Below are 27,917 nucleotides of genomic sequence, written 5' to 3'. Positions count from 1 at the left end.
AGTGTATTACCACGGCTGGAAGCCAGACACACACACATACACACACACACAGCCTGCCACTGATTATCTGTGCTAATGTGTGACATGATGATCTGCAGCTACAGGATCAGGGCTGTACTCTTTGGACAGGGCCTGATGTCAGGAGGGGACCAGCGTGTGACAAACCAGGGTGCTTATGCTAACTCCTTTCCTGTTTTATAATGTTTCCACCAAGTAACAGCACTGTGGGAATTTCACTTTTTTGTCATCATCATTTTTCAGTAGGTGTTTTCTGAGATATTTAAAACAAAATGATGACCCCCCCCCTTTCTACAGACTGTAGAGGACATTTAATATTATTTGTTTTATGACCTGTAGCTTAATCCTGATTAGGGAACGTTACCTAAGAGACGCCTTGGAAGTTTCACTCGTGTTGTTAGTGGCTTTGATCCTGTACCATCAGCTGTTCATTAAGTTTGTGGTACTGTGATAATCCTTCCAGGACTCACACACACTCTGTGGTGTTTTATAGACTTTTTGTCTTGTGGACTAAGATCTCATCAACCACGTGAAGCAGCCACGCCTGCAGTCGTGCGTAAAGACCGCAACGTCTACCCGCGGCACGAGCCCAGAGAGGCTGACATGATGGAGCTGAGGTGAGCTTGTGCGGGACAGCAGGTTTGAGTAAACACACTGCTGGAAGTAGGTGGGCAGTGGGCGGAGTTAGGGATGCTTTGGGGTACAGGAGAAGTTGCTGCCCGTACCCGCCGAAGCCATGCGTAATAAGCGCGACAGCAGCCGGTGAGAGGAGAATGCTGGATCATGAAGCAGGAACCGACATGCGGCTGGTCCACAAGATCAACACAGGTATGAAGATCCAGGCCGGGGGCGAGCACATGGGCTGCAGCAAGGTGGCAGAAAATCAGGACAACCAGGTCATCTGTTTGCAATGTCAAGATGAGGGGGTGCGGGTATGTCCGGGAAGTCCGCGCAGTCCTCGCCGCTCCATCGCGACGCGCCTCTCCTCCGGATCCGCAGGTACCCTGATGTGAGAGAAGCGAGAATGCGGGCTGTGGGAGTGTTGTTCTGTTTGTCTGGATAACAACAGAGTATCCCTTTATATCATCAGCTACACTCATTCCTGGATAAAGTGAGGGTAAAATCGTTGTGCAGGAACTACCAGGGTCCTCAGAAGAAAACGGTCATTTAAACGTAGCAATTTTTATTGTTATCAGATGGACAAACACACACACACACACACACACACTACTGTTTATGTTACAACTACATATATTCAATATATCTGCATGAGCGTCTGCCTGTTTTTTTCAATGAACATCTTGCTGTGTAATTCATTCATCTGATGATGATAAATTATAGATGTCACTTGAAGCTGCTCAGAGGCTGATAGGGTCCACGGGCTGACTTCCTATGGCTTTAGAAATAAATGATATGCCCTACACGGGAGCAAATATGAGTGCTTAAGCTAAAAAAGACTCCCAGTCAGTGATGAATGTCCACAGTCTGCTGCAGTTGCTCTTTCTAGATGCAGCTGTAGGTGTTAGATTAGAGAATAAGGAAATGAGAGTTTTGTATAAAAGTTATTTGCACTGTTAAATGAGCAGAAATATTTAGATTCAGTTCTCAGCCCAAAGCAAAAATCTAATGTTTAAAAGCAGTGTGTGCAGTGCCAGTGTCAATACTCCATACAGATATGAATTAGACTGTGGTCCTATTGCATGAGGTCAAAGATTGAATCGAACACTGATGAATATTTTCATGTTTACATCACAATTCCAATGTATTAGCAGCCACATACTGTACATTAATGAAAAATGTTTTATTTCATCTGCGTTTCTACATAATTGAGTTGTCCCAGTCATGGTGTTAGTATTTGACGGCTGCATAATCCTTCAGCAGGTCAGCATGTGCCAGTCCATTAATCGATCTATCAGCATGGATTCTCAGTGTAAGCCATTGTCTAAAAGTGTGTGTCTTGCTAGATTTGGCCAAAAAACATGTGCAACACATTTGAATCTAGTACACTACTGGTACCGCACCAAAAGGCCAAATTAACTTTAAGCTGTGGAACAATGTGCACACATCAGCAGCTCAAAGACCACATTTGTCCCATACTGAGTTGGTGAAGACCAAAACAAAACTACATTTAAACTAATTAATATTCAATTAAGCTTCTTAAACCTATGCTGCTTCATATCTGATAGGTGACTATAAAGTTTGAGTAGGTGAGGTCTGATAGAGTTCAGATGATTTATCATTTGACAGACACAAGTCTATAAAATAATAAATACATTTAATTCAGTCACTTCCTGTACCCAGCAGGCATCAGCATGTAGTGCACGGAACAGTTATTAATTATGGGCTGTAGAAGGCAGCAAGGTCTGTGAGCCTGGGAAGTGTGCAGATAAAGGGACTCCTTAACATGATCAGGGTCAGTGAGGGGCTGTCCTCCTTTAAGTCTTTGAGAGTTATGATCTCATTCTCGTAACACTGCTTTCATTCACAGCATCTGACCACGGTCGGTGGTTTTATTTCCTATGTATATAAACTAAAGAACTAAAGCTGCCAGACTCATGGATTTTACTCCCCTAACTCTGCCAGGGTCAAAGTTTTCCCTTTCTGTAGAGCTCAATGTGGATCAAGGCACTAACATTTCAGGATTAGGGACTTCTGGGCTGTAACACTGCAGGGTCATGGATTTTCCCAGGCAGCCAGGAACAGCACTGGTGGACAAAAAAAAGAGAGAGAGAGAGAGAAAGAAAAAAGAAGTCTGTGCCACTGCCTGATGTGTGATCTCTGCTCCTGTCATAGACCGAGACCCCAGCAGCAGCAGCTACAATGTCTCTTCAGGAACTTTCTACAGCTGTGTCAGTCAGATCACCATCGGTAAGTAAACTGTGTAAACTTTGTGTTAGCTTTATAGTAATTGTAAGAGCACTTTAATTGCTTGGTCATTAGCGATAGTTCCCCCACTGCCTGTTTGTTGTCACAAACGATGTTTTTCCACTGCAGAAACTCAGCAGGCAGGCTCCAAGCTGGTTCATAAGGTGATACAGTATTTTAATAATAAATCAATACCCCTCGACTTGTGGCCAAATAAGCCTGACCAAATAAGCCAACAAAGCCTTGTGTTCATGTTTCATTATTCTTTTGCCATTCTTTGAAATGCGTCCCAGTCTGAATACCTGCTGTCACGATCTGGTTCATAGAACGGACAAAACTTTAGACCACACAAGACTGTATTAAATTAAGAAAATTTAATTAAAAAAATTAATTAGAAATTAAAGCTGCAAGCAGCATTGCGGACCCTCGCACACCTTGCAATCCGCGGGGCCATCGCTGTCCCCTCTCCTATGCTTTCCTTTTCTCTCATTTCCAGAGATGTACAACAAACACATGTTTACAAGAGAAAGTTCCTGTTGCCAGTAGGTGGCGCTATGACTGTATCATCCTATTAGCATATATATCTGGTCAGACTCGGGTCCATAGCAGTACTGTAAGATTTTGTCCACATTGCATGAAGTATGGTGGTGGTACCGCAGAAAATAGAGCGAGTTCCTTTGTAATGGTGAATGGTCAAATTTGAGACCACACCCCCGCCACACCTTAAGAATTTTGAAAGAGTTTTGGAATGTGTCTATTCCTATGGTGTCCTGAGTGGACACAGTGAATTTCAGCTCAATTGGGTGAAGTATGCGAGGCGTGAAAAGTTTTGTAGGAGGGTCAGAAATCGCCAAAAATGACCACAAAATTCAAAATGGGGGACTTCCTGTTGGGTTTGGAGGGGGGTTCAAGAGACTTTTTTGTGCGTCTTGGGGTGATACATATGTGTGCCAAATTTCATGATTTTGTGTCAAACTGGCCAGAGGGGCTACGTCTTAAGGGGCGCTATAGAGCCATTTTCCCATGTGCGTTTCAAAAGACAGCAAATTTCAACATTTTTCGGGCGAATTAATTTCCCTACCAAGTTTGGTGAGTCTTGGGGCTTGTTAATGCCCCCAAAAATGCAATCATTGAGTCGGAAAAAAACAATAACCCCTAGGGTTTGTAATAGGGCTCTCGCACCGTTCGGTGCTCGGGCTCTAAATAGATCAGTAAATCAGTAGTGTAGGCAGTGTTGTGTGTGGGCGTGAGTGTGTATGTGACCTGCGTAATGGTAAAACAAAGCAAAACCAAACCAAAACAGCCCAAAACTGACAGCTCAGGCACCTATATATAATGTGCCACCACCAGGTGAACAGGTGACCACTCCCAGGTCCCAGCACACTGCAAAACCCAAAGTGGATCTGAGGCCTGGGAGTGTCACACTGCACATATTGTGCTAGTTTTTCAGAGCGTACCTTTTTTTCTACATACATATAACATCACTGTGCTTCAGACAGTACAGAGGAAACAAGACAAACACAAAATTAAACAGCTGATATATAAACATACATGTTTGTCAAAGTGCCTCTCCAGTTTAAGAATGGAGTGAACAGTATTATAAAGGGTCAAAGAGTGCAGAACAAGACTGGAAAAAGATGGAAGGCCCAGAACAACACAACAACAATACACCAGGGAATTAGCTGAGACTGATGTGACAGAGAAGACATTCCTGTAAAAACTACACTTTAGCAGAAAAGACACCAGACTGAAGTATGCTGAGGATGTGGAGGAAGATTACACATACTGGAGTATGCATAGTATACTGCATACTTGTGTGTCATATGGTCAGATGAAACAAAACTAGAGCTCTTTGGTCACAGAGTTATTGTCTTAAATTGGAGGATAAAGGCACATTACACCAGTAACACAGTTCAAATATTCAGACACAGGTGGTGGTGGTATAATGTTGTGGGAATGCTTCAGTGCAGAATCATGAAAAAAGTACAATATCTAAAGGATCTTGAGAGATTAGAGATTAGAAACTCTAACAAGTCCATTTGCCCTGCTTTAAGCTCTTGAAAAGTCATCAGGTATAAATGGGGATAACTGCCAGCTTTAAGCTATAAACCAAGAAACACTTGGTGGTAATGAGGCTGTTAGATATTATAAACATTTCTACACTGTATTTTTGCAGTTTGCATTATGATATTACAGTTTGATATTTGGATCAAATATCAGTGTTATATCAGGCTGAGGGAATATGGGATCTAAAAGTTAGTATTTGCTATGCAGCAGGAAAATGAAAGATTTCCCCTGACATGCAGGTTTGTTGGTGTGTCGGGGCTTGTTGACACCAAATGGTGCATTGGTGACGAAGCTGTCTGAAATCATTTTCCTGTCAGTCACAAAACTGCAGCCTTCCTGCCATCTGCAATATTTTGGCCTTGCTTACTGACATTTTCTCGAGGAATACTACAGCGGTGTGTGTGTGTGTGTGTGTGTGTGTGTGTGTGTGCAGTGGGAGTGGCTGCAAGCTGTAAGCTGACAGTGAAAGGTTCAGTTCAGGCTGCTGCAGGTGTTCCTCTCTCTGTGCTAAATAAAAAAAAACTAATGAAGTGCTGAGGGAGAGCTTTGGACCGCTGAGACTCGCCCTGTTGGTTTTACAAAGGCAAAGATCTATAGTCTTTCCCCACTCTCTGACATCAAAAAGAGTTAGTGTGCCGCCTGTGATTTAAAAGCTCTGGCCTTTGTTTGAGTGGAAAATACAAGTCAGCATCGCTGGACGCTCCTAAAAGTTCTAATCGATGATAATCTTGCATTAACTCTGCCCTGTTGGAGGAATGTGCCTCACTTGTGCAGCTCAGAGGAAATCTCCACACTGAGGTAGGATTCAGTGAAGGATGACATGTAAAATAAACACCAACATGCCACACACTCAGAGAAACAACACGTTTGTGTCTAAACTGGCATCAGACATGAGACAGAGTCTTCAGCTTCAGAGTCGTCAGCAGTGATCTAACCGTCACACCGTCAACACTGTTTTCCAACACACCTCCATTATTAGATTATGAATTATGGGTGTTTCCATCACAGGAAGAGCAAGTCCATAGGTGCAGGACTTTGGACTTCACACACCAGGTGTGTGTGTGTGCGCGTGTGTGTGTTTTGGTCAGCAGTGTGACAATGACAATCTGTAGCTGCTCTGGACTGGTCTTGTACAGCTCTTTGAAAGTGGAGCAGGGACTCTCATGGTCTACGCTCCAGGCAGGTCACAGGTGCTGTCCACATGCTTCAGCCCCATGCTGAACTGTGTTGGACTGGGACATAAAATGGTGGTGTGCTTTGTCCTCCCTGCTTGTTTACACTCTCATGATCTGCTTGTGAGTGGTACATAGTTTGCTCAAATAATGAATAAAAGTCAGCCATCACCCACATCTATCAAATCAGCTTGTTTTAAAGAACCAAATTGTAAAGTGTTAATGCCGAAACTTGGGCAGAAGTGTGTATCAGCACAGACAGATAATACACTCCTTCACTCATTTTCCTGACTGACAGGCTGACAGTATCTGATCTCCACCCTTTTGTAATGTAATTTGGTGCATTAAAAACCATGGAGCTGTCATGCAGCACACTCTTAGTGTTTTCATAGCAGCTGCATCACTGGCAGAAGCACAGGCAACCCTCTATCCACCTCAAGGACTTCCTCAGGTAATCTTCTGCAGACACTCAGAGCTGACTCCTCATTATACAGTGCAGCTTGTGGCCCAGTTTGATGCACCTGCACATGTTTTCTTACCTCTAAGGGTGTCAGGAAGCGGAGGGGCTACAGATCTAGGCCTCGCTCTCCTCGGAGAGCTGCAGGGGCACATTTTTTCTGATGACTGCGACATACATATCGCTTAGAACACACTATGTCTGCGCACTGCAAGTTTTGGAGGTCGTTCAGATACATGCCAGGTGTAGATTACAGAAGCACCTCCACCCCTCCCCCCATTTCAGGTGACTTTTATGAGATGTTGAGAGCTGGCAATTCAAAGCAATTGTTAGTGTTTAAAAAGACACATCCGCTTAATGTTAATAATAATAATTTACTTACTCGGAGCAAGTTTAAGACCACTGAATCAGATTGTAACTTTTGGTTGGAACAGTGAATGCATCACCAGCCATTTTAGTTTAGTTGTGCTTAATAAAACATATAGCTCAAACGATCTCGATCCACAAACTGTTCATTCAACAGCACAGCAGCTGTCAAGAAGCTTTTTGGGCATTTGTCCATCAGCCTGATGAAATAGTCTGAGCTTCTTGTTCACCAAGAGAAATGAAGCCAGTGCAGGAGTGCCAGAACTGCAGTTCCACAACTGTCCACTTGAGGCAAAAGTAGGACTTCAAAGTTAAAATTCCTGGTAGTAGAGCAGAAATAAACAGCCTCCACTGTAGACCTATGGCAGCACATATACAGCATGCTTTCTAAGGACCATCCTCACTGCTCTGTATGGTGTGATCTGAAGTATAGCTGCACAACTGTAACTGATATGTCCTGCATATGAGACTGTGAGATAAATTGTCAGTGCAAACAGTGCTATTTTTGTCAAGTCTTTGTCAATAGGAGGTGGCAGTATGAGCAGACATATTGTTTTGTGTCTTAGAAGGATCTTCTTTCCTTTAAAGTTTTCTTTGCTTCCCATAGGTGTTTCCCTCATATGCAGCAGTAGTTCCAGTAATAATTCATATACTGTATTATAAATGTTAAAAAGCAGCACAGTCATTTACTGGTCTATTTTTGCTTATAAGCTTTCATCCTCTAAATAAATTTCTTCCCATAATATCCAACAGAGCTGTTGATGTTTTCTTGCCAAAAGTTACTGTACATGACAAATTCCTCCCAGGGAAAATAAAGACCTCAAACAAACATTATTTCAGGGACGCCCAGCTTTACACATCCAAACTCCATATTGCGAAAGCCCTTTGATCGTAGAGAACTGTATGTTAGATTAAATCTGCTATGAGATAAAGAGTATAGCTCAGACTTGCCACCCCCGACCCCCCACCCCCTCCCTGTGTGTGGACTGAGCTGGAGCTAGAGGCTCAGAGACGAGCAGGCATTCACTGCTCTGCTATTGATTGGCTTGTGTTTGTTCGTTGCTGATGTACCTCTGAAATCTGCTGGGCTTTGTGTTTACTGGAAACCAGGAGGTGTGTGTGTGTGTGTGTGTGTGTGTGTGTGTGTGTGTGTGTGTGTGTGTGTGTGTGTTTTGTGGGGTTTTCCAGCCCCACAGTGTGTTACATAAGTTGATAGAAAAAATCAGCACATGTATAACAATACAAACTGTATACAAACTCACTCAACATAAAGGTCTATGAATGTCAGCAAGCTAATGGCTACAAAGTGCTACTTCTAACTCATATACTGTCGGCAAATTATATACTTATATACTTTCTGAGTTGCAAAGAAAAGAGATAAATTAGAAGATCAAAAAGAAACAACATAAAAGTCTTTTATGGCCTCTCTGCCTGAGCTGGTTCTCTAGTGTTGTGAAACTGAGAGGGAAGCCTGCAGAGGGGAAATCGAAGGCCTGAGGCGACCCTAGCTGGTTCAGCAGTCTGCAGGTCCTCATGAAGAACAGAGAGCAGCAGAAAGTGTGACTGACAGAGGGATCAGGGAGAGCCTCCTACACCTCGTCATCACCCACTCCACACCTGAAAATTGACATGTTTAAGGAGTTGTTTTAAAAAAATTATGATAGAATGATGATTCACTGATGTTGGCAGCTTCCACCACTAGAGGGCAACATTGCTGAGGATAATTTCTTTGGTTGTTATGGTTCGTTTATCCAAATATAAAGATATAATGTCAATAGGAGCACTTTTAGTAGAAGCAGTTATATTTCCATGTTTTTTCAGTGTATGTTTATCATGACAAATATTCTCACCCTTTGTCTTTGTTCTGCTTATTGTCCTTTTGCAGAGTTTGACCTCGGGGGTCAAGTGGCCATCGGCTTTTCCCACTGGAAGAGTCCTTTCCCAGCAAGCGGACAGAATCTCCCCAGTCCAGACTGCATCCACTCAGAGGCTTCTGCTGTCCCAGTCATCAGTGAGCACCCTGAGCCGGTGTCCTGTCCTGCCTCATTGTCTATCACCCCGCTGCCCACCTGCAGTGCCAGCCAGGAGACGCTGTGCGACAGCAGTACGAGTACGTATTAGGTCACTGTGTATGAATATTTAACTAATATTTAACTATCAAAGGCTAAATATTATCATTATTATTATTTTTATTATGTGTGTGCTTGTTTGTGTACTTGTTTGTGTGTGCCCTTCAGTCTCAGATTCACACACTCACAGTGTCATAAGTACCAACTGTCGTTGTTTTGGGCTGCAGCAACACTGACACAGCCAGCCCTTTTTTCTGATTGGCCACTGTCAGAGCAGCCTGATCTGTCATTGGCTGCCCAGGAGCCTGATTAAGCCTGAATGCCTATGAGGGGAGAGGCACGCACCTCCTCTCTCTCTCTCTCTCTCTCTCTCTTTCTCTCTCTCTCTCTCACACACACTGTAAACATCCTGCTCATGCTTGTTTTTTTCTCTCTGAGAGGATCTTTGACAGCTTTTACGAGCTTTCTCTGCTTACAGGTTTTAGCATCTTCAGTGTGACAGATCAGTATGAGTGTGGGTTTGTGTGTGTGTGATGATGCTGGATCGAGCGATGCAGTGATTAGGGGTGAGAAGTGAAACAGTTGGGATGCTGGTTTCCCTCGTGGGACGTCGTGTTTGTTTGTTTCCCTCAGTGAGGTCATTTGCGCGATGGGGCTGGAGGGGCAGAGGAGGTGATCACAGCGTGTGTGTGCATGTTTGTGTGCGCGTGTGTGTGGAGGAGTCATCAGGCTGTATTGGCATTTGCTGCGGCTCAGCTGGGAAGGCCCCCCCCAACCGCTTTCCTCCCCTCTGAGGGGAGAAGCTGCCTTTCTACCTCTGCCCACCTTCACACGGTGAGTGTCGTCAAGTTGTCTTGAAGCAAAGGCAGCTTGTTCTCCAGAGTGGATGTTTCATTGCTGCAGTGCGCTCGCTCATGTGTTGCTGTGACTCTCACTCCCCCCCTTATTATGCTGCTTCATCTCTCACATGTAGTTGTGACCATGCAAGCATATGACCTTCACACACTCTCTCTTTCCAAGCTGTCCCCTTTTTTTCTCGTGATTGTAATTCCACATTTTCTCATACACTCTACTTCTTCATCCTCCATGATGCTTCGGTTGTAAGACACAGAAATGGGTCACATCTCTGTGAAGACTGCTGCGACTGTGTCATCCAGGCACCAGTAGCAGGTCGGCAGCTTGCGAAATCTCCATCCCCCTGGCCATCGGGGAGAGCGTTCAGCTTAGGGATGATGGGTGCATCCAGATGGAACAAACGCTCCCTCCTCACAAGTGACTGACACCCAATCCTCTTGGCAACAAATCGCACACACACCCCCATCTCCCATTCTTCTTCCCTTTCCTCAATGCAATCTTTTATTCTCTCAGTGTGAGCTGTTGTGCTGGGCTGTGTTGCGCAAGAAACGTACAGTGTCAATAGAACATATATAAGACAGTTAATGTGGTCTCATTTATCACAAAAATATAAATTTCATTATTAAATAAAACATGTTTTATGAACTTTGTTGAATAGGGCTTACAGGGGAAAAAAGCAATAAATAACTTACAACAACACTCTTTTAAGATGCTTCTTGTTTTAAGTCTTATTTTGAAAGTCAGCTATAAGCCTGATTACATCATCAGAGTTATTTACCAAAGGTGTGTTCACACACAAAAAAAACATCCTCACATATTCTACCATATTGTACCAGCTGTAACCTACAGATGCTAGCAGAACTACACAGCAGTGGACACATGGGCTGAGGGTGTGTGCATGTGTGTGTGTTCTTATCCAGATCAGCCTCTCGGTAATCTCAGCAACAGAAACTCCCATCAGACACTACATCACTCTGCTCTGTGCAGTCAGAAAACAGTGAGCTTCACATCAAGCTTTTTCTCCGTAGAATTGCTGTGCTAAAGCTGCAAATCTGAATCTCCTGCACAGACTGCTGGATGTCAATAGTGCATGTCCAGTTATATAAACTGACGCTGAAGAGTGAAATTTTTGGAATGTCCCTTTAAATCCAAATGAAGATGTGCGGTACATTATGAAAGCTGTATTAGACAATGCTTGCCAATGAGGCATCAATAGTATTTTAACAGTATTTAGATTCACTAACAAAACCTACATTATTTCAAATTCATAGTGTAGATATACCTTGCTGCGTTAGTAAGTGACTAAAGTAACCACAGTTACTCGCAGTTACGATAAAGTCACACTTTGTTGACAGCAGAATAACTGACAGCATAAGGGATAAAATATGTATTAAATATGTATCTGATACTCTGAAATAACAGCCGTAGCCTAGTTACTGCTGCATGTATTTATTATTGAGCTCCTCTTTTAAAAATGAGAGATTCAAATTCAAAACTATCAAGCTGGTAAATTTAAATTATTGATTCAACATACTGTAAATTAAAGGAGAATAAGTCTGCTGACACAGACACAATGGGATCTGCAGATTATTTTGATAAAAAAAAATCTTGACCCCCATGGATCTGCTCAAACTGCAAAGGACTGGCAGCTGAGGACTAAAGATGTTATCAGAACCAGTCTGTTGTTCAAAAATATTGTGTATGATAACTAAGCCAATGACCATGAGTACAGCCACAGCTTCAGTACCATGTGACCTCAGCTGTGGCTTGAGTTACAGACGTACCAATAAGGCCGTTAAAGTTTGATGGCTGCATTGTTTGACTGCTGTCTCAGCACAGCAGCATGATGTAGGCTAAGATAAGGCGTCCTCTGAGAGCCAATATTTATAGTAAGCAATTCTCCTAACCATTAATGAGACTGACGAAACGGGGTCACTGAGTGTGTGTGGAATACAGGGAGGTGAGCAGAGGTTTGGACGCTACAAGACCTCTGAAAAGGCAGATCAGATCACTTATCAGCAAAGCTTTATTCATAGTGGGAGATGTTCTGACCCAGGCATCTGGCCTTATTGATCATCGGTGTCACTCAGGCCTGCACACATATATTCCACCTTTAAATAAATTCATATTTTTGTTCACATACGGCCCCGTCATTACTATCAGTCTGACGATGATGGGCTGCGGCATCCATTGACTCTGGTGTTTTCAAGCATTACCAGCTTCCTTATATCATCCATCTTTTGCTGTTACTATGGCTCAGCAGAAAAATGTAGCTGAGTCACCTTTGCTGTCACAAAGGAAAACTCAGACCTGTAAGTCACAAAGTCTTCCTGCTCTCCAAAGGCCTGAAAGTATGAGTTACAAACCTGTTTATGTTGACTTCATTTAAGCTGTTTTGCTAAGCTTTGAATAATTTCTCCCCCCAAGAGACAGTCTGGAAGACAGATAGACCCAATTAGCCTGTGTGTGCCTGTGGAGAGTGTGTGTCTTTTCAAGGTCTTTCAAGGTTAATCCTTATTAAGGAGATAAAAGTTACTGAGCTGTCATTTCCTTTGACTTTCACATCTGCTATCAGACGCTCTTTTGCCTCTTCTTTTCATGCTACCTTCTCTCGTTTGTGTTTGCAGTATAGCAACAGCTGTGGGAAAAAGTTTAAAAGTGAGAGTAGTTACTGTATGTAACCCTGCAGCATCACTTTCATCACGCCCACAATAAATTCCGACCAATCACAGCATGGTTGCCGCACAGCCTTGAAAGACAAAGTTCGGCCCAGACCCTGTGCGGAACAGCGGGCGGTCAGAGACAAGAAATGACGTCATTTTGTGGGCGTAACGTCTGCACGGGGGAAAATGTTCTTTGTCTCGTGGAGTATGGATCCAGCTTTAGAAGAAGGGAGGGACGTAGTTCTTGTGTGTAAAGTTGGTCTCACAATTCTCCACACTCAGTCAACAGGTTCTTATATGAATGGTCTTGGTGGTTTTCCATGATCAATAACCTGCTATAACAGCTGACAGTCGGCTTCATGTGCAAAAAGGTCACATTTTTACTGCCCAATTAAACTGCTTCTTTACAGTGGAGGGGGGCATAATATATCAATGCTGATTGAAAGATTGGCTGATCAGTACAGATGACTCAGTCAATACTTGGCCAGTAGCTGACAGCAGGACTAGACTTTTTGTTGAGCCTGTAAAGTGCGAGCAAGTAATAGATTCCGAAGGCAAAACAAGCTGTATCAGAGGATTTAGGTCTTCGGCTTAAAACACTGAAAAATTCACTAAATAGAAATTTTCGGTGTTTTTCAGGTGTAAGTTTATCTCTACATGGGTCTGAGCCCCAGCCACAGAGTCCCCACCGACACAAAGTCCCACTGCAGCCCTCAGCCTCTGGCTACCAGGCTGCAGACAGACCCCTCGTCTTCCCATCTTGCGGGAAGGCTGACATCATGGAGGCCTCCTCTGCTGAAGCCCCCGACTCCAGCGCTCAGGACGATGTGCCCCCACTGGGTAAGTGCCAACACCACCTGAAACATTTGAAGTGAGTAAAATGAATACTTACCTCATCTATAGTGCTAACCCAGCATGTCCTGAGGCACTGGATGTGGTTACAGGCTGGCAGCTACATGGTATATTAATATTTATTTGTTTACAACAGATATGATCAAAATGCCTCTCGCTGCAGAATGTTTTATATCATTCATTAATTCCAGGTCAAAATAAAAAAAGCAGATTTCCTCAGAGAGATCATTTCTCCATCTCTGCAATGTGTAGGCCTATTGACTAATTGTTTTGGCTGGTAATTGTTTCTTTCATTGTTGTTCCTAACAGGACCTCATAGAGAAAAATGTTCCCTGTCTGTTATGTGATTGTGTTTTACTAATCTATCCACCATCTTTCAGCTGTGAAGGATGTTAACGTGCTGCTCGAAAGGGAAAGGTCAGAGGGCATCAGCAGCCCGTCCAGAGAGGACGAGTCCACCCTGCAGAACCAGGGTACTCACAGCAGCATCCTTGAAGACAACACAAAGTCTGAACCAGGCCTCCCAGAGGTCCGTTTTCATATCAGTTCATTCCCTGCTAAAGATCTAAGCTTGTTTTAAACAGATGTAGTAATTATGTGAATAAAGAGCAATGGCTTCCTCTATGAGTAAAAAGCACTGACCTGACTGTCTGTGTCCTCAGGGGAGGAGTAAGTCCAGTGGCCTTTGCTTCATCGATAGAAAGAGCCGCATTGACTACATCCTGGTTTACAGGAAGTCCAGTTCACAGTCAGAAAAGAGGGAAATATTTGAGCGGAACATCCGAGCAGAGGGACTGCAGATGGAGAAAGAGGTAAAGCACCGTAGGACTAGATGACAGCAAGGAAAACGTATTCTGTTAATCAGTTAAACAGAGATCATAAGCAAAAAGGCAGCCACCTGTCCAAATATTGTCTCTTTTAGAGCCAGCCTCAAGTGGCCACTGAAGGAACTGCAGTGGCCATCTGCTTGTTGTTGACCCCCAGACATTACTGACAGAAGGGCAGAATTTATAAACACATTAAAAAACTGACTGCAAATAAAAGAAGTTCAGGAGGTCCTTGTAGTGGCAAAGAATTAACTGGCCTGCAGGAAGCCACATGAGCAACAGTCTGTCTGATGGAGCTGTTTGATGCTCGCCCTGCTACATTTTAAAACCAGTCTATGTGCTGGCTCTGACAGCTGAGTGCTGGTCAGCTACCACACTCACAAAGCCAAAACAAATGTGCTGATAGCAATTTTCTCCACTGCTGCTTCTTATTTAGCACAAGTGCCACTTAGAAATGTGGATGTTGTGATGATGCGTTCAGCACTATTGCTGCTGCCAATGCTGCAGTGTGAAGGTCACCATTATCTAGAACACGCAGGGAGGAAACAGAAACACATCTACTTGTCTGTTTATTGCATGTATTTTATTATTTTAAGGCTGTTTTGTACCTTTAGACAGGCAGCTGATGTACAAACAGATAAAATCATATTTCATTTGCTTATGTGTTGTTTGATTTCTCTACAGGGCTCTTTAACAAACAGTGATGTGATCTTCCTAAAGCTCCACGCACCGTGGGACGTTCTCTGTCGCTATGCAGAGCTCATGAGCATTCGAATGCCTTTTAGGTGAGTCGACATTTCTTATATTGCAAATAAAAAAAATAACTGTAAGGTTGCCTGAGGTACCCTTAATACATTAAGGGTAGCTCAGTAAATGTGTGTTAAATGCATTCCTTTGCTATTTCTTCTTCACTGTCTTTGGCAGTATGTTTCTTGGCACAATAATGCCACCAACTGGTGGCCAGCAGAATAGCATTAAAAAACAGTGTTTTGTGTGTGTGCTTATTCTTACCTTTCTGTCGTCCAGGAGAAAAATCTTTTACATGCACAGACGGCACAAGTTCATGACCAGGTCAGTGTTCAGTCTAAGAAATGATTTATGAGTTGCACAAACTGGAGCAAAACTCTGAAACTTCTTTTACAGGATGGAGAAGCGTATCAACAAATTTCGTGGCTGGCTTCCCCGCAAGCCCATGAAGTTTGACAATGACACCTTACCAGATCTGGAGGAGAACGAGAGCTTTACCGCCCCCTTCAGTCGATCCAGGATACATCAGTGAGTTTGTTTTAGAGAACTGCCCCTATAAAGCTCAAATACCCAGAGGTGATTTGAACTCAATCTTACACTGCCCACTGGTTCACTTGCCATCTCCTCCCTTGTACTATTGCCTCATAATATTCTCTGCAGAAATAAATACAAACACACACACACACACACTCACACACACAAGGGCATGTCATTTGCAGTAGACAGATTTGTAATAACTGGCTTGTTTCACTGCAGTTTCATCATCCACAACAAAGACACATTTTTCAACAATGCCACCAGAAGTCGCATCGTCCACCACATCCTGCAGCGTGTCAAATATGAGGAGGGGAAAAATAAAATGGGTGAGTTCTTCCCTGGTAAATGGATAAAAGAAAAGAGACTATGAAATATAGAGCATCTGATATTTATATGTGCAGACAATAGCAGCTATAGGTTCTTCAAAAATGATATAGATACTGGTGAGCAAATTACAGTTCCATTCTTTATGTTAAAGGTTTGTTTTTGTTTTAAACACCTCCATGTGTTGCAGCTTAAACGTTACATTTGCCTCAGAAAAATCTCCTTGTTCACAATTCTCTCTTTTTTTATTGCAGGGCTGAATCGTCTTTTGAGTAATAATTCATACGAGGCCGCGTTCCCTCTTCATGAGGTATTTGGCTCATTCATTTCTACCCCCTGTTTTTAGATTCATCAGTGACACTACTGACTACACCACTTTATCAAATGACTCATGGACAACTGAGATTCGGGGTCCTTAGAGTGTCTGTGTTGATGCTTTTTTAGTGCTGGTATTCACAAAAGCACATTGTCCTGTTTTGTTACTGAGTAGTAGAGAAACAGTGACCTGTTTATTTAAAATAATTTAGTAAAGACAGGCTACAGATGTTGTAATCTAATCTGTGTTGATTCTGTGTAGACAGTAGATTATATATCTGTCTCTTTGTACACACTGTAACAGGGGAGCTACCACAGCAAAAACTCTATCAGAACACATGGAGCCGAGAATCATCGCCACCTTCTGTACGAGTGCTGGGCATGGTGGGGGGTTTGGTACAAGTACCAGCCACTGGATCTCATCAGGTAAAAATCACATTTAGAGTGAAAGCACCGATACAACATAAGGACACACACACACACACACACATATATATACATATATATATATATATATATATATATATATATATATATATATATATATATAGTAGCTCACCACTGCCAATGTGTGAATGTGATGTGAAAGAATAATGCATCTCAATGTAAGCGCTTTGAGTGCCTGCTCAACAGAGCAGAAAAGCGCAATATAAGACCAATGCATTATTATTATTATATATATATATATATATATATATATATATATGAATCTGCTGGTTGCTTGGTTGCTACAAACGGGCTGTTTGTGTGTTCTGCTGATGTTCTAGGAGATATTTTGGAGAGAAAATCGGTCTGTATTTCGCTTGGCTGGGCTGGTACACTGGGATGCTGTTTCCAGCAGCTCTGGTCGGCCTGCTGGTATTCCTGTATGGTGTTTTCACTCTAGAGCACTGCCAGGTCAGGTAAAGACATATCCTGTCTTTTCTGATAAAAACATGTGTCCCTAGAGCCTGAGATTTAACAGAAGAACAAGCTTTAGCTGCACACAACAGTTTGTTTGTGCTGTACAAATTCCCAATAAGTACAGTTCAGACAATCAGTTTAGTTAATGAACAGTCATGTAGCTTATGCAAAACTACTTTGGTGTAAGGCAACAGAGTGTGGAATTGTCCTTTGTAGCTGATAATGGATGCCGAAGCAAATGTACAGTGTAATTAATCAGACAAAAAAAGAACAAAACATACATTCATTGCTATGGGTTGACTGCCTTGGTCAAAGCCAGTATTTCTTGGCTATTGTAATTCTGGAATCTAATGGGTTACATGTTGTTATCCAGCAAGGAAATCTGCCAGGCCACTGACATCATCATGTGCCCCATCTGTGACCAGTATTGCCCCTACCTGAGACTGTCAGACAGCTGCATCTATGCCAAGGTACTGTCAGCACAGCACAGGCACAAAACAATTTTGCTGGCAGATTTTGCATGAATACACTGACTGATTGTATTCATGCAAAATCTGCCAGCAAAATTAACTATTAAGTTTAAAACGTGAACTTTATATCTTTGAATGTTTATTCCATTATAAAGAAAGTTCTGTGTTTATTTTAAGGTCACCCATCTCTTTGACAACGGGGCAACAGTTTTCTTTGCTGTGTTTATGGCAGTTTGGGGTAAGTCTCTAGTATTTAATATATTTAACCACATGAAGGCCAAAACCAATTTAAGATGGATGCTGTTCCTTTTAGGAAATTGACACAATTACACTGTTAAAAAAATTGACAGGATCTTCACACTCTGACAATTAGCAATGTGAGATGTGTTTTTAGCACAAAACATGAACACAAAAAGGTGCTAATTAACTTGAATGTACAAGGCAACTTTAGCATTTATGTGCGTCATTATCCACCTACTCACCTTTCTCTAAGTCTTATATTTTTAGCTCAGTTTTGGTCTCAACCAGTTGCTAAGGAAAATATGTTAATCTCTGTGTACTGGTTGTTGCTGAGTAATCACTATTTTAAACTTGGCACATGCACAGTGTGTTCATCATGATGGGACCCTTGAATGTCTACATTTACCTTGCATGAAAGGTAAAAGTATCAGAGGCTCATCAGCGCTGAACAAGGTCCCAGTGTATAGATGGTGCACACAGAGAGTCTATGGTGTGTTCAAAACTTTCCTCTGCTCCAGACATGGCAGGAGATGAACCAGCAGCATCAGTGCCACATAGCTGATAGGGGAACTCTTTAGAAATGCCTGGGTTAAAGAACGGCAGAGCTGAAGAAAAAAGGGAAGATGAAATGAAAGAAATTACTCCCATTTCCAGGCACCCATCTTGCCTTTACATCGGACTCATTGAATATTTGAGGGCCTACCTAAAATAAGCACCAAAAATACTGTGACACAAATGCTCACCACTGAGTTTTTTAGCCTCATCTGGATCTTTGAGTGCCTCTAGTACTGTCCTGTCGATTCTCCAGCATCTCAGCAGGAAGAACAGAACTAAACACAGCTGGAGGGCAAAGGCCAGGGAGACCAGCACGATTATGGAGTCATTAACTGTAGAGGAGAGAAGAGGCGAATCTTAACCTGTCACCAACTTCACATTCAACAAACACTTGATATTCAAGATATGTGAATCAAGAATGTTACTGTGGTGCAGTGTAGGTCCTGCCTGTGTGTTAATAATTCACACAGACATATTCAGTCAAGTGGTGCAGCAGAAACCCTATCTGTCACACTTACTAAATATTTTATGGTGAGTTGCAACAACAGCAGGACTCAGAGTCAAGCAGGTTAATAATTTAAAGTTACAGAATCAGGAACTTCTACTGAGCTGTTATCAGAAATGCTACAGTACCAGCTGATAATAGATGTGATGTTGACTCCCAGTGGGTGACCTCTGGTTGAGAGGAGTCCGGAGTCACGGTGTGGTTCTGGAGGATCCCCATCGTGCAGATTCCTCAAAACTCCAGAAGACTCCGTGTGCAAGCAAGGGCAGGTGTAGATCTTATTTTGAAATGTCAAAGATCAGACATGGTTTATGTTTCAATAGTGAAAAGTACTTACTGATGTTGTTTAGTAGGATGTAGTAGGTGATGACTGTGCCTAACCTACATAAGAGGAAGAAGAGGAGAAGAACTGGATGATAAACATAGCACAACTATCAGAAGAGCCCATATAAATAATAGTAAGAAGTTCAACACAGTTCCAAGCAGGTGAAAAGCTAATACATACTGAGCCAGCTATTATGTTCATGCAATTCTGCTGATGTATGTAGGAAGCTTTGACAGCTTTGACCAGAAATACATTTTAAATAACTATAAAAACAATTAATAATAAAAGCTGTCCCCCGTTACTGGCACGTGCAGTGGTCAGCAGGACAGAAGAGTACACCAAAATACATATATACAAAAGAAAGGTCCTCTGGCCAGTAGGTGGCGCAGTGACTGTAGCTTATTAGTATATCAATGCGTGCAGAGTCAGATGTTCAGCAAGTTTCATCCACATAGGATGAAGTATGTGGGAAACACAACCACACAAACATCTATTTCCTGTGAGTTGGCGAAGGGTCAATTTCGTGGTGGCGCCACAGGCAGAGCGTGTAATAAAGCTCTACACTTTTGATAAGTTTTGGTCCTTATGGAATGGCGACAGTGTCAAGTCGCGGTTTTCGTCGGGGGACAATTTTGTGCCAAATTTGGTTAGTTTTTGAGCACGTTCAGGGGGTCAAAATTGCAAAACCGTGGGCGGAACAAGAGTAAGGATTAATTAACACTTGCATTTTAATAGGGCTCTCGCAGGTTTCGTGCTCGGGCCCTAATAACACCAGATCGTATCCAAACCAGCTAACATTACTGCAGCAGTTGAAAAACCAGAGCTAATGCTAACCAAGTCAGTTATTGCTCAGCTGAGTGACAACAACACAGTCACTTACACTGACACAGTAACATAGTTATTACACATAATGTCCAAAACAACTTAACATCAGATGGTATCAGGTTGGGGTTGTGAGCATATTATAATGAGCTGCAGTCAGTGACCTGCTGAACAAGCACATACACAAACAGTAGTTTGGGCTGTTTGTCAGCCTGAGGCCTGTATGATGCGTCAACAGCTCATCTGAATGTCCTGACACTCCACACTGCACAGCCTTCATCCCCAGCAAACATTTACTAACACAGAAACACATAAAACTGACACAAAGGTAGCAACTTTAGATAAAGCTCTGCAGACACTTTTTAATGAACATTTAGTGGCTGTTTTCAGCTGCTTGTGTATTGACAGGACAGAATGGTTAAAGGGTTTAAACAAAAGAAGATTTTTAATTAAATTATGTTAATGTAGTACTCTGTAGTCAAAAGCAATCTCTCACTGATCTGTCTTCAACAACATTTAAATGAGTTACAAACCTCTAAACTAAAATGTTGGACCACACAGTTAAACCATGTAAACAGGCATTTTTTCTTACAATAATGCCACATCGCAGTAGCTTTTGAATTGTAAAGTCTGTTGCATAATGCATCCTCATATTTAAAGCAGTTGTTACAGCCACAAAGGCATATTAGATACAACAAACATCGAACACACTTACCTTGCAATCACTCGTCTCAGTGCTGTTGCTGCATTTGTCCAGATGAATATATTTGAGGGTTCAACTGCAGTACAGAATCCAGTTAAACCCCTCATTAAAGCTCCTCAGAAGTGTGCCCCCCTGCTGGCTCTCCATGGATAGCAGTGCCCCCTCTCAGACAGCTGAACCTTCACTTTCAAAACATCTTATAAAAAGGAATGTGAACACGACAAAGAAAAAAAACTAAGAGCATGTTGGAATTACCGAGAAGAGAAGCTTCTGATCAGAGCAGGAATACGGCAGTATTTAGCAGAGAGCAGGATCAACGTGTGCAATAATTAAGCTATCCACAGGACTTTGTTCAGCAATTCTACCCTCCAGGGTTCAGCACTGTCTCTGGGAGTGTCCTTTCTGTGTGCAAATGTGAATGAATGTCATCATGCACTGTAAACACTGGATCAGTCTGACTTTATCCAGGACACATCAAACTGTTTTATTAGCATCATATCTGCTTACTTATTAGTTATGACACGATTTCTATAAAGCTTCATTACCTTTTCATTTACCACTTTTATACAGTACTCATGATAGTAGGCTGACATTTGGTCTGTTCGGTTTGTGGTGTTAAATAGCATTGCTTATAGCAGCTCATTGTGTTGTTTTAACACTTTTGAATGAATGATGGTTGTATTAGGAGCTGAGTTGATCTATAGCCAGAGCAACTAGATGCTAACTGTTTGCTAATGTTTAATAATGTGCCTCTGCACAGGTACCTGAGAATTTGTTCCCGTGCTAAGATAGTATTGTATAGTACATCTGGTTATGTATATCACACTATGTATATCACACTGTTGGTCAGTCAGACAAATGGTTTTCCCCTGACTTTGTTTCCCCTGATGTCCACCAGCAACAGTCTTCCTGGAGTTCTGGAAAAGACGCAGAGCTGTCCTAGCATACGACTGGGACCTCATCGACTGGGAGGAAGAGGAGGTGCGGCATTTATTTCTGCTCCCTTTCACATACCATAGGTCCTGTGAAAACAAATGTAAACAGTTTAAACTTCTTTTTTGTTGAAAGGTTGTTCCTGAACTTTAAGTTTCACCGCAAACAATGAGACTATCAGGCCCTAATGCTTTTTTTGCCCTTTTTTAAGTCCATGTCAGTTTTCAGGAAGATTTAAAAAAAAAAAAAAAGCTGAGCTGACAAGCTCAAGCCCTCACACAGTTATCAACCATTGTACAAACATTGATAATGTCATCTGTGATATGTGTCATCCTCTAACCCTTGTCTGTCAATGGCAGCTCTTCCAGAGGGTGTAAGTGACTCAGGATGACAAAAACAAATGACGAGGCCATTAATAAACTCTGGCTCTGGTTTTTTGACAAAGCTTTAGGATATAAAACCTGTTTAGCTGCTTCCTGTAGCAGTCGCTAATTATAGTGACAGCTGGACACAGGTAAGAAAAAAAGAAAAACTATAAGTGGATAAAGCTTTGCATGCTAATATCAGACTACATTTTGCAGGTTTCATTGAAAATACACTTTAAATTTAACTAAAATATATTTTACTCACACCGCAGCATAACCTAAATTTAGTTTTTTGTTTTATTGGTTTAATTACATGTTTTAATAGAAATACCACTTTTGCTCACATGTCCTCTGAATTGTCTCTCAGGAGGAAATACGCCCCCAGTTTGAGGCCAAATACTCCAAAAAGGAGAGGATGAACCCCATTTCTGGAAAGCCTGAGCCTTACCAGGCCTTCACTGATAAATACAGTCGCCTCATTGTGTCAACATCTGGAATATTTTTCATGGTGAGCTCACACTTTTGCATTAATGCCTAATTTAATTTAACTACTGCAAATAATGATTTTAACATATTTCTGTTATTTATTTTCATACCAAGACCCATTTTGTTTGATGTCAGAAACTAAGTGCAGTCAAACAGTGTTTCTTCCTGTCTCTGTCATGTCACAGATACTGGTGGTGATTGCTGCCGTGTTTGGCATTGTTATTTACCGCGTGATCACCGTCAGCACCTTCGCCGCCTTCGGCTGGGCTCTCATCAGGAATAACTCTCAGGTGGCAACAACGGGCACAGCAGTGTGCATCAACTTCTGTGTTATCATGCTCCTCAACGTGGTGAGATTCTGCTGCTAGTCTATGAATGGGTTCCAGGCAGTGACAATTAATGTCTGTTGCACTTTGTATTTGTAAATGCTCAAATGATTTACTTTCTTAAGATAAAGTAATTATCCCTTTTTTCCAGCTTTATGAAAAAGTTGCTCTCCTACTCACTAATTTAGGTAGGTCCTAAGGCCAAAATGTTAACTGTTATGTTGTTTTATTTACTCATACTGTTATAAAATAAGTGCTTAAAATGGATGATTAAAATGTAATGTTATGATCTCCTGAGACTTCCTTCTTGCTGAATGTGCCACCACAGAGCAGCCAAGGACGGAGTCAGAGTGGGAAAACAGCTTTACTCTCAAGATGTTCCTTTTCCAGTTTGTCAACCTCAACAGTTCAACCTTCTACATTGCCTTCTTTCTGGGAAGGTGAGGGAGTCACACATGCATGTGACACTGCAGAAGTAACACAGCCATTAATGTAGTTCTTAATTTATACAACCTGTTTTACACAGACAGCGGCACCATGTACATTGTGCAGTACCAACTGTTGTGATTTTTCTTTGGCTGACAGATTCACAGGGCGGCCTGGTGCATATCTGCGCCTTATCAATCGCTGGAAACTGGAAGAAGTGAGTAATGACTTTGCTTTTCCCATTGAGGACTTACAGCAAAGCACTATGAATCTGAGTATTTCTAAGTTGGACATTAATCTATTACTGTATTTAATCCTCATCAGCAGTAAGCAGTGCCCATGGGAACATGCAGGGAAAAAAATAACATCGAGAAGTGGTCTAAGGGGACAAAAGGCCTGAGCCAGCACTTTTAGGTGCTGAGCTAATGTGCTCCCACAGGTGCAAACATGTACAGTATGAGTGTAATTCCAGTCAGCCTTTTGTCATCATATAGAATCATAACTGTGCTCAGTGAAGCCCTTTAATGCAAATATGCAAAGTTGCTACAGCCTGCAGGGACAAGCTGTAATAACTGTATGGAAAATAATGATGGTACTACAGACTTGTAGACTTGTTTGCATGATTAAAACAACAGATGGAAATATAGCCAGTGCCTCCAGCTCTTATGTTTTAAAGGACCAGGTTTTGATTCTCTCTCTCTCTCTCTGTCCCTCCCTCTCTCTATCCCTGCAGTGTCACCCCAGTGGCTGCCTCATTGACCTCTGTATGCAGATGGGGATCATTATGGTGCTAAAACAAACATGGAACAACTTTATGGAGCTTGGCTACCCGTGAGTCTCATGTTTTGCTAGCCATGATAGCAACAGTGGTTAGGGGATCCATGTTGGCTTTGGCTCAGGCTGAACAGCACTACATGTGTTGACATGGTAAATAGGTTCAGCCTGTGTGTACCGGTAGTTCTGTCTGTAGGTCTAAATTTGATATGATGATTCTGACCATTCTACAATCTCCTACATCTACCATTCCTCTATATGTGGACAGTATAATAACATCCTCTGTTGTCTGACTAGGCTGATCCAGAACTGGTGGACACAGCGGAGGCTGAGGAGAGAGCACGGCCAGAACGCCGCAGCCAGCTTCCCACAGTGGGAGCGAGACTACAACCTGCAGCCAATGAATGCCTATGGACTCTTTGATGAATACCTGGAGATGAGTACGTTTTACCTCCAGCACAATGTTAACTTCCTTTGCTGATAAATCTTTAATCAATCAATTTTGAACTGTAACGTTACCCCAAATGCACTCCTCACAGTTTAATCTTCCATAACATAGTTTTTTTAAACAATACATGTTTTTCATTTTGTGACCAGCAGCTGCAATCCATGTTATGTAATAGTGACATGCACTTGCAGTGGATTGAATTTGAGCTGGAGGCTTTTCCATGTGCTCCAATCTTTCTTGCAGCTCTCCATCCTGTTATATCCGTATCTGTCCCTATATTTTCATATGATACATAATATGACTGCAACGTTACTCCCACATTTTTTCTGCCAAAAATTAACTAGTTATGAATAAAATGATAATTTGAACACAGTGTAATAGAAAGTAGCCATTAAACCTCTCTGGGGCAATTTTACTTGAGAAGTACTTTTACATTTTTTTCTATTTTTTTCCTATACTGCAGCTAGTTACCAGGTGGAAACTAAAATTTTTAGCCTCACTTTTGGAAAAAAACTCATGCGGTCCATACAGTCATAATACATTGTAAAATTTTTAGGAAAAACTACAAGAGCATTTGAAACTGAGAAATTATTAGTTTTCCCTGATTCATTACTTTTAATGAGATGCTACTACAGTCTGTAGTCATTTATGTAGTTTACCTGCACCACATATTAGCAGCCAAAGATGTCTCACAACCACAACCTATCACAGTCATCCAGCTAATCTTCATATGGTTCTGTAGAAACAAATAAACTAGATTAGTGCCCCCACCTGATCAAAGATCTGCCTTTACCTGTTTCAGTTTTACAGTTTGGCTTCACCACCATCTTTGTAGCAGCGTTCCCTTTGGCCCCCCTCTTGGCTCTGCTCAACAACGTCATTGAGATCCGCTTAGATGCCTATAAGTTTGTCACACAGTGGCGGCGACCACTGCCATCACAAGCCAAAGACATCGGTACTTGTTATCTTCTCCATTTAAAGAGACAGTTTCCTGTTTTAGGATCTAACTGATGCATTTGTGTGTTCGTGACAGGAATCTGGTATGGTATTCTGGAGGGAATTGGCATCTTGTCTGTCATCACCAACGCCTTTGTCATCGCCGTTACCTCAGATTTCATCCCTCGCCTTGTTTATGCCTACAAGTATGGACCGTGTGCTGGTCAGGGTCGAGCAGGGGAGGGGTGAGTAATGATAAAACATGGTTTTCATGTTATCAGTTTAGAATTCTAACTCTCTGTGTGATCCTCAGGTGTCTGATGGGTTATGTTAACGCCAGTCTCTCAGTTTTCCGGGTGTCTGACTTTGAGAGGAGATCACAGCCAAGGACAAATGGCTCCGAGCTGTTTGGGGAAGCTGTGAAGTACTGCAGGTAGTTTTTGCAAATGTGTGTCTGCACCGTTGATCATCAAGCATAAAATGTTAAAATGGTTAGTGCCTGAGGTGCCTGTGGCTCTCACAAAGAACCCCCCAATGGTTTCAGCTGCAAGTTATACAATCACTGTTCACACAAACAGCTAAATGGGCTAAATACAACACTTAAATCACATGGTGAATCACGGAGTTGAGCAGATCATCAGTGCTGCTCTGTGATGAGCTCTGACCTTTCTCCCCAACACCAGGTATCGTGACTACAGGGAGCCTCCAGACTCTGCTGAACCCTACTCATATACGCTGCAGTTCTGGCATGTTCTGGCAGCCCGTCTGGCATTCATCATTGTTTTCGAGGTCAGTGTTTTTACAGATGACACCAGGAAGCAGCACACAAAATGGATTATTCCTTATTGTTGTGTCATGCTGTTTACTTTTTATGTCTTCAGCATGGGTGGCAGGATACATGTTCCTCAGTGTTAATGCAAATACAGACCTTACATCTGTTCATTCAAAATGCATGTTATATTTTTACATCTGTACAATATTCCCTTTAAAACATAGAAAAACAATTGTGGAATAAGCAAAAAAGGTAAGAAAATGTGTATAGACATGAAAGGTCAGAAATGTTTCAAATATCAGTGTAACAGGTAGAGGATGGCTCACCTGGCAGAGCAGGTGACCGCCCTCATTGCACCTGCCTGCCCCCAGTTAAAGGACTTAGCATTTAAAGGCCAAAATATCTTTCAAATATGCAACTTCCCTGTTTTATCATTGCATTTTATCACTGATATATTAATAGCCATACCCATATATTCTTTGGGTCTGTTTTTGCAGCACATGGTCTTTGCCATCAAGACCCTGATTGCGTACCTGATCCCTGACCTTCCCAAGGACCTGCGGGACAGAATGCGCAGAGAGAAGTACCTGATTCAGGAGATGATGTACGAGGCTGAACTGGAGAGGCTGCAGAAGGAGAAAAACGAGAAGAAAAAGAAAGACAGAGCACATCATAAGGAATGGCCCTGAACACACCAACGGGCACAGGTATGGAGACTCAGACTAAATAAGGTCCAATGGTAGGGTTGGAACTTTGCCTCCCTCCAGTCCACAAACAGTGGTTGGTAGCTAAAAGTGAAAAGGCCTGCATTTCTCTGGTTAAACCCTAGATGCAGAAAAAGTAGACCTGTTTGTTTCCCTGTGTTTACAGGCTTTACATAGATTTTCTCATATTACCAGGACACATGACTCGTGTTTTCACCACACAGTGAAGGGAGAGTGCTGGTTTCCCTGCATGTACTAGACCATCACCTTCTTCCTGCTGCTGTCAGACCAGCACCATCTGTTGGACAGTCGCTGTCAGCATCCAGCACACAGTGACCATGGAGCCTCTGTGTCTGCATACATAACACATGTCTCTTGGAATATTTGGCAGCAGATTTTTCTTCCACAGAGTTTTCCTCCACTTTGGACTCTCAGCAGCGTATGTCTTCATATCCTGAATGTAGATTTCAAGCAAGACATAACTTTTTAGATGAGAGGAACCCCTCTCCTGAGCTTACTGAATGATAAACCCTGTTTACATTTCTCCTAGTTTAAGGAGTTCATGTTTTGTTTCATTGTAAATAGAGATATTTAAATGAATGTCAGGCCATCCGCTCAGTTGTAGTGTAGTGCAATAAAATAAAAAAAATAACAGTTACATGAAGATCTATCCAGGCTGTGGCACTGTCCACTGTTTGCTTATGTTGGAAACACGTTCCACGACAATTTAGATTGATAACCTCCATAATAAACATTATTTATTGTAAATAAATTTGACTGTGTCCTTCTGGATTTTTTTATTCTCTTTGAACGGTGGTGAACCACTACACAACCTAAATATAATGCTCCACTGTGACCAGCTACACTGTGATAATAATACTTTATAATAATAAACATGTTGGCATTTTACTTAAAAAACTTTAACATTCAATATTTTCAGAATTTTTTATTTATTTTAATTGAATTTCCTGTTTTTCTCTTTTTGTAAGATTTTAAATCAAAAACTGCAACTAAGTATTTATATATCTATGTTTTTTATTTGAATCTTAACAACATGGAGTCTACAAATATTAGATTTAGTTCAATCAGG

At 42.0% G+C, this 27,917-nt stretch overlaps 1 protein-coding gene across 1 annotated transcript; it reads left to right on the top strand.

Annotated features, from left to right (window-relative positions):
• The first annotated feature begins 818 nt into the window (after positions 1-818).
• Positions 819-27,144, top strand: LOC114444598 (anoctamin-4-like). The gene is made up of 29 exons (XM_028419298.1): positions 819-1,017; positions 2,812-2,886; positions 8,831-9,055; positions 13,172-13,372; positions 13,765-13,913; positions 14,047-14,196; positions 14,896-14,996; positions 15,238-15,282; positions 15,355-15,486; positions 15,715-15,821; positions 16,074-16,129; positions 16,439-16,560; positions 16,902-17,036; positions 17,411-17,507; positions 17,685-17,745; positions 21,556-21,638; positions 22,323-22,463; positions 22,627-22,791; positions 22,919-22,955; positions 23,096-23,207; positions 23,353-23,410; positions 23,927-24,024; positions 24,265-24,407; positions 25,218-25,370; positions 25,449-25,596; positions 25,665-25,784; positions 26,035-26,140; positions 26,621-26,830; positions 27,023-27,144. The coding sequence occupies exons 1-28, from the start codon at positions 819-821 to the stop codon at positions 26,810-26,812; spliced, it is 3,411 nt and encodes a 1,136-aa protein (XP_028275099.1). The 3' UTR covers positions 26,813-26,830; positions 27,023-27,144.
• The last annotated feature ends 773 nt before the right edge of the window (positions 27,145-27,917 follow it).

Source organism: Parambassis ranga, chromosome 2 (assembly GCF_900634625.1).
Source record: "Parambassis ranga chromosome 2, fParRan2.1, whole genome shotgun sequence".
Taxonomy (NCBI): Eukaryota; Metazoa; Chordata; class Actinopteri; family Ambassidae; genus Parambassis; species Parambassis ranga.
Note: the sequence above shows the minus strand (reverse complement) of the source record. Positions and strands in the feature narration are given on the sequence as shown.

Bases quoted from the DNA above. Each gene is read 5' to 3' on its own strand.
- LOC114444598 (XM_028419298.1), top strand. From the start codon at position 819: ATGCGGCTGGTCCACAAGATCAACACAGGTATGAAGATCCAGGCCGGG. The intron at 17,037-17,410 runs GTAAAGACATAT...GTTGTTATCCAG, and splicing joins CTAGAGCACTGCCAGGTCAG to CAAGGAAATCTGCCAGGCCA. The intron at 23,411-23,926 runs GTGAGTAATGAC...CTATCCCTGCAG, and splicing joins ATCGCTGGAAACTGGAAGAA to TGTCACCCCAGTGGCTGCCT.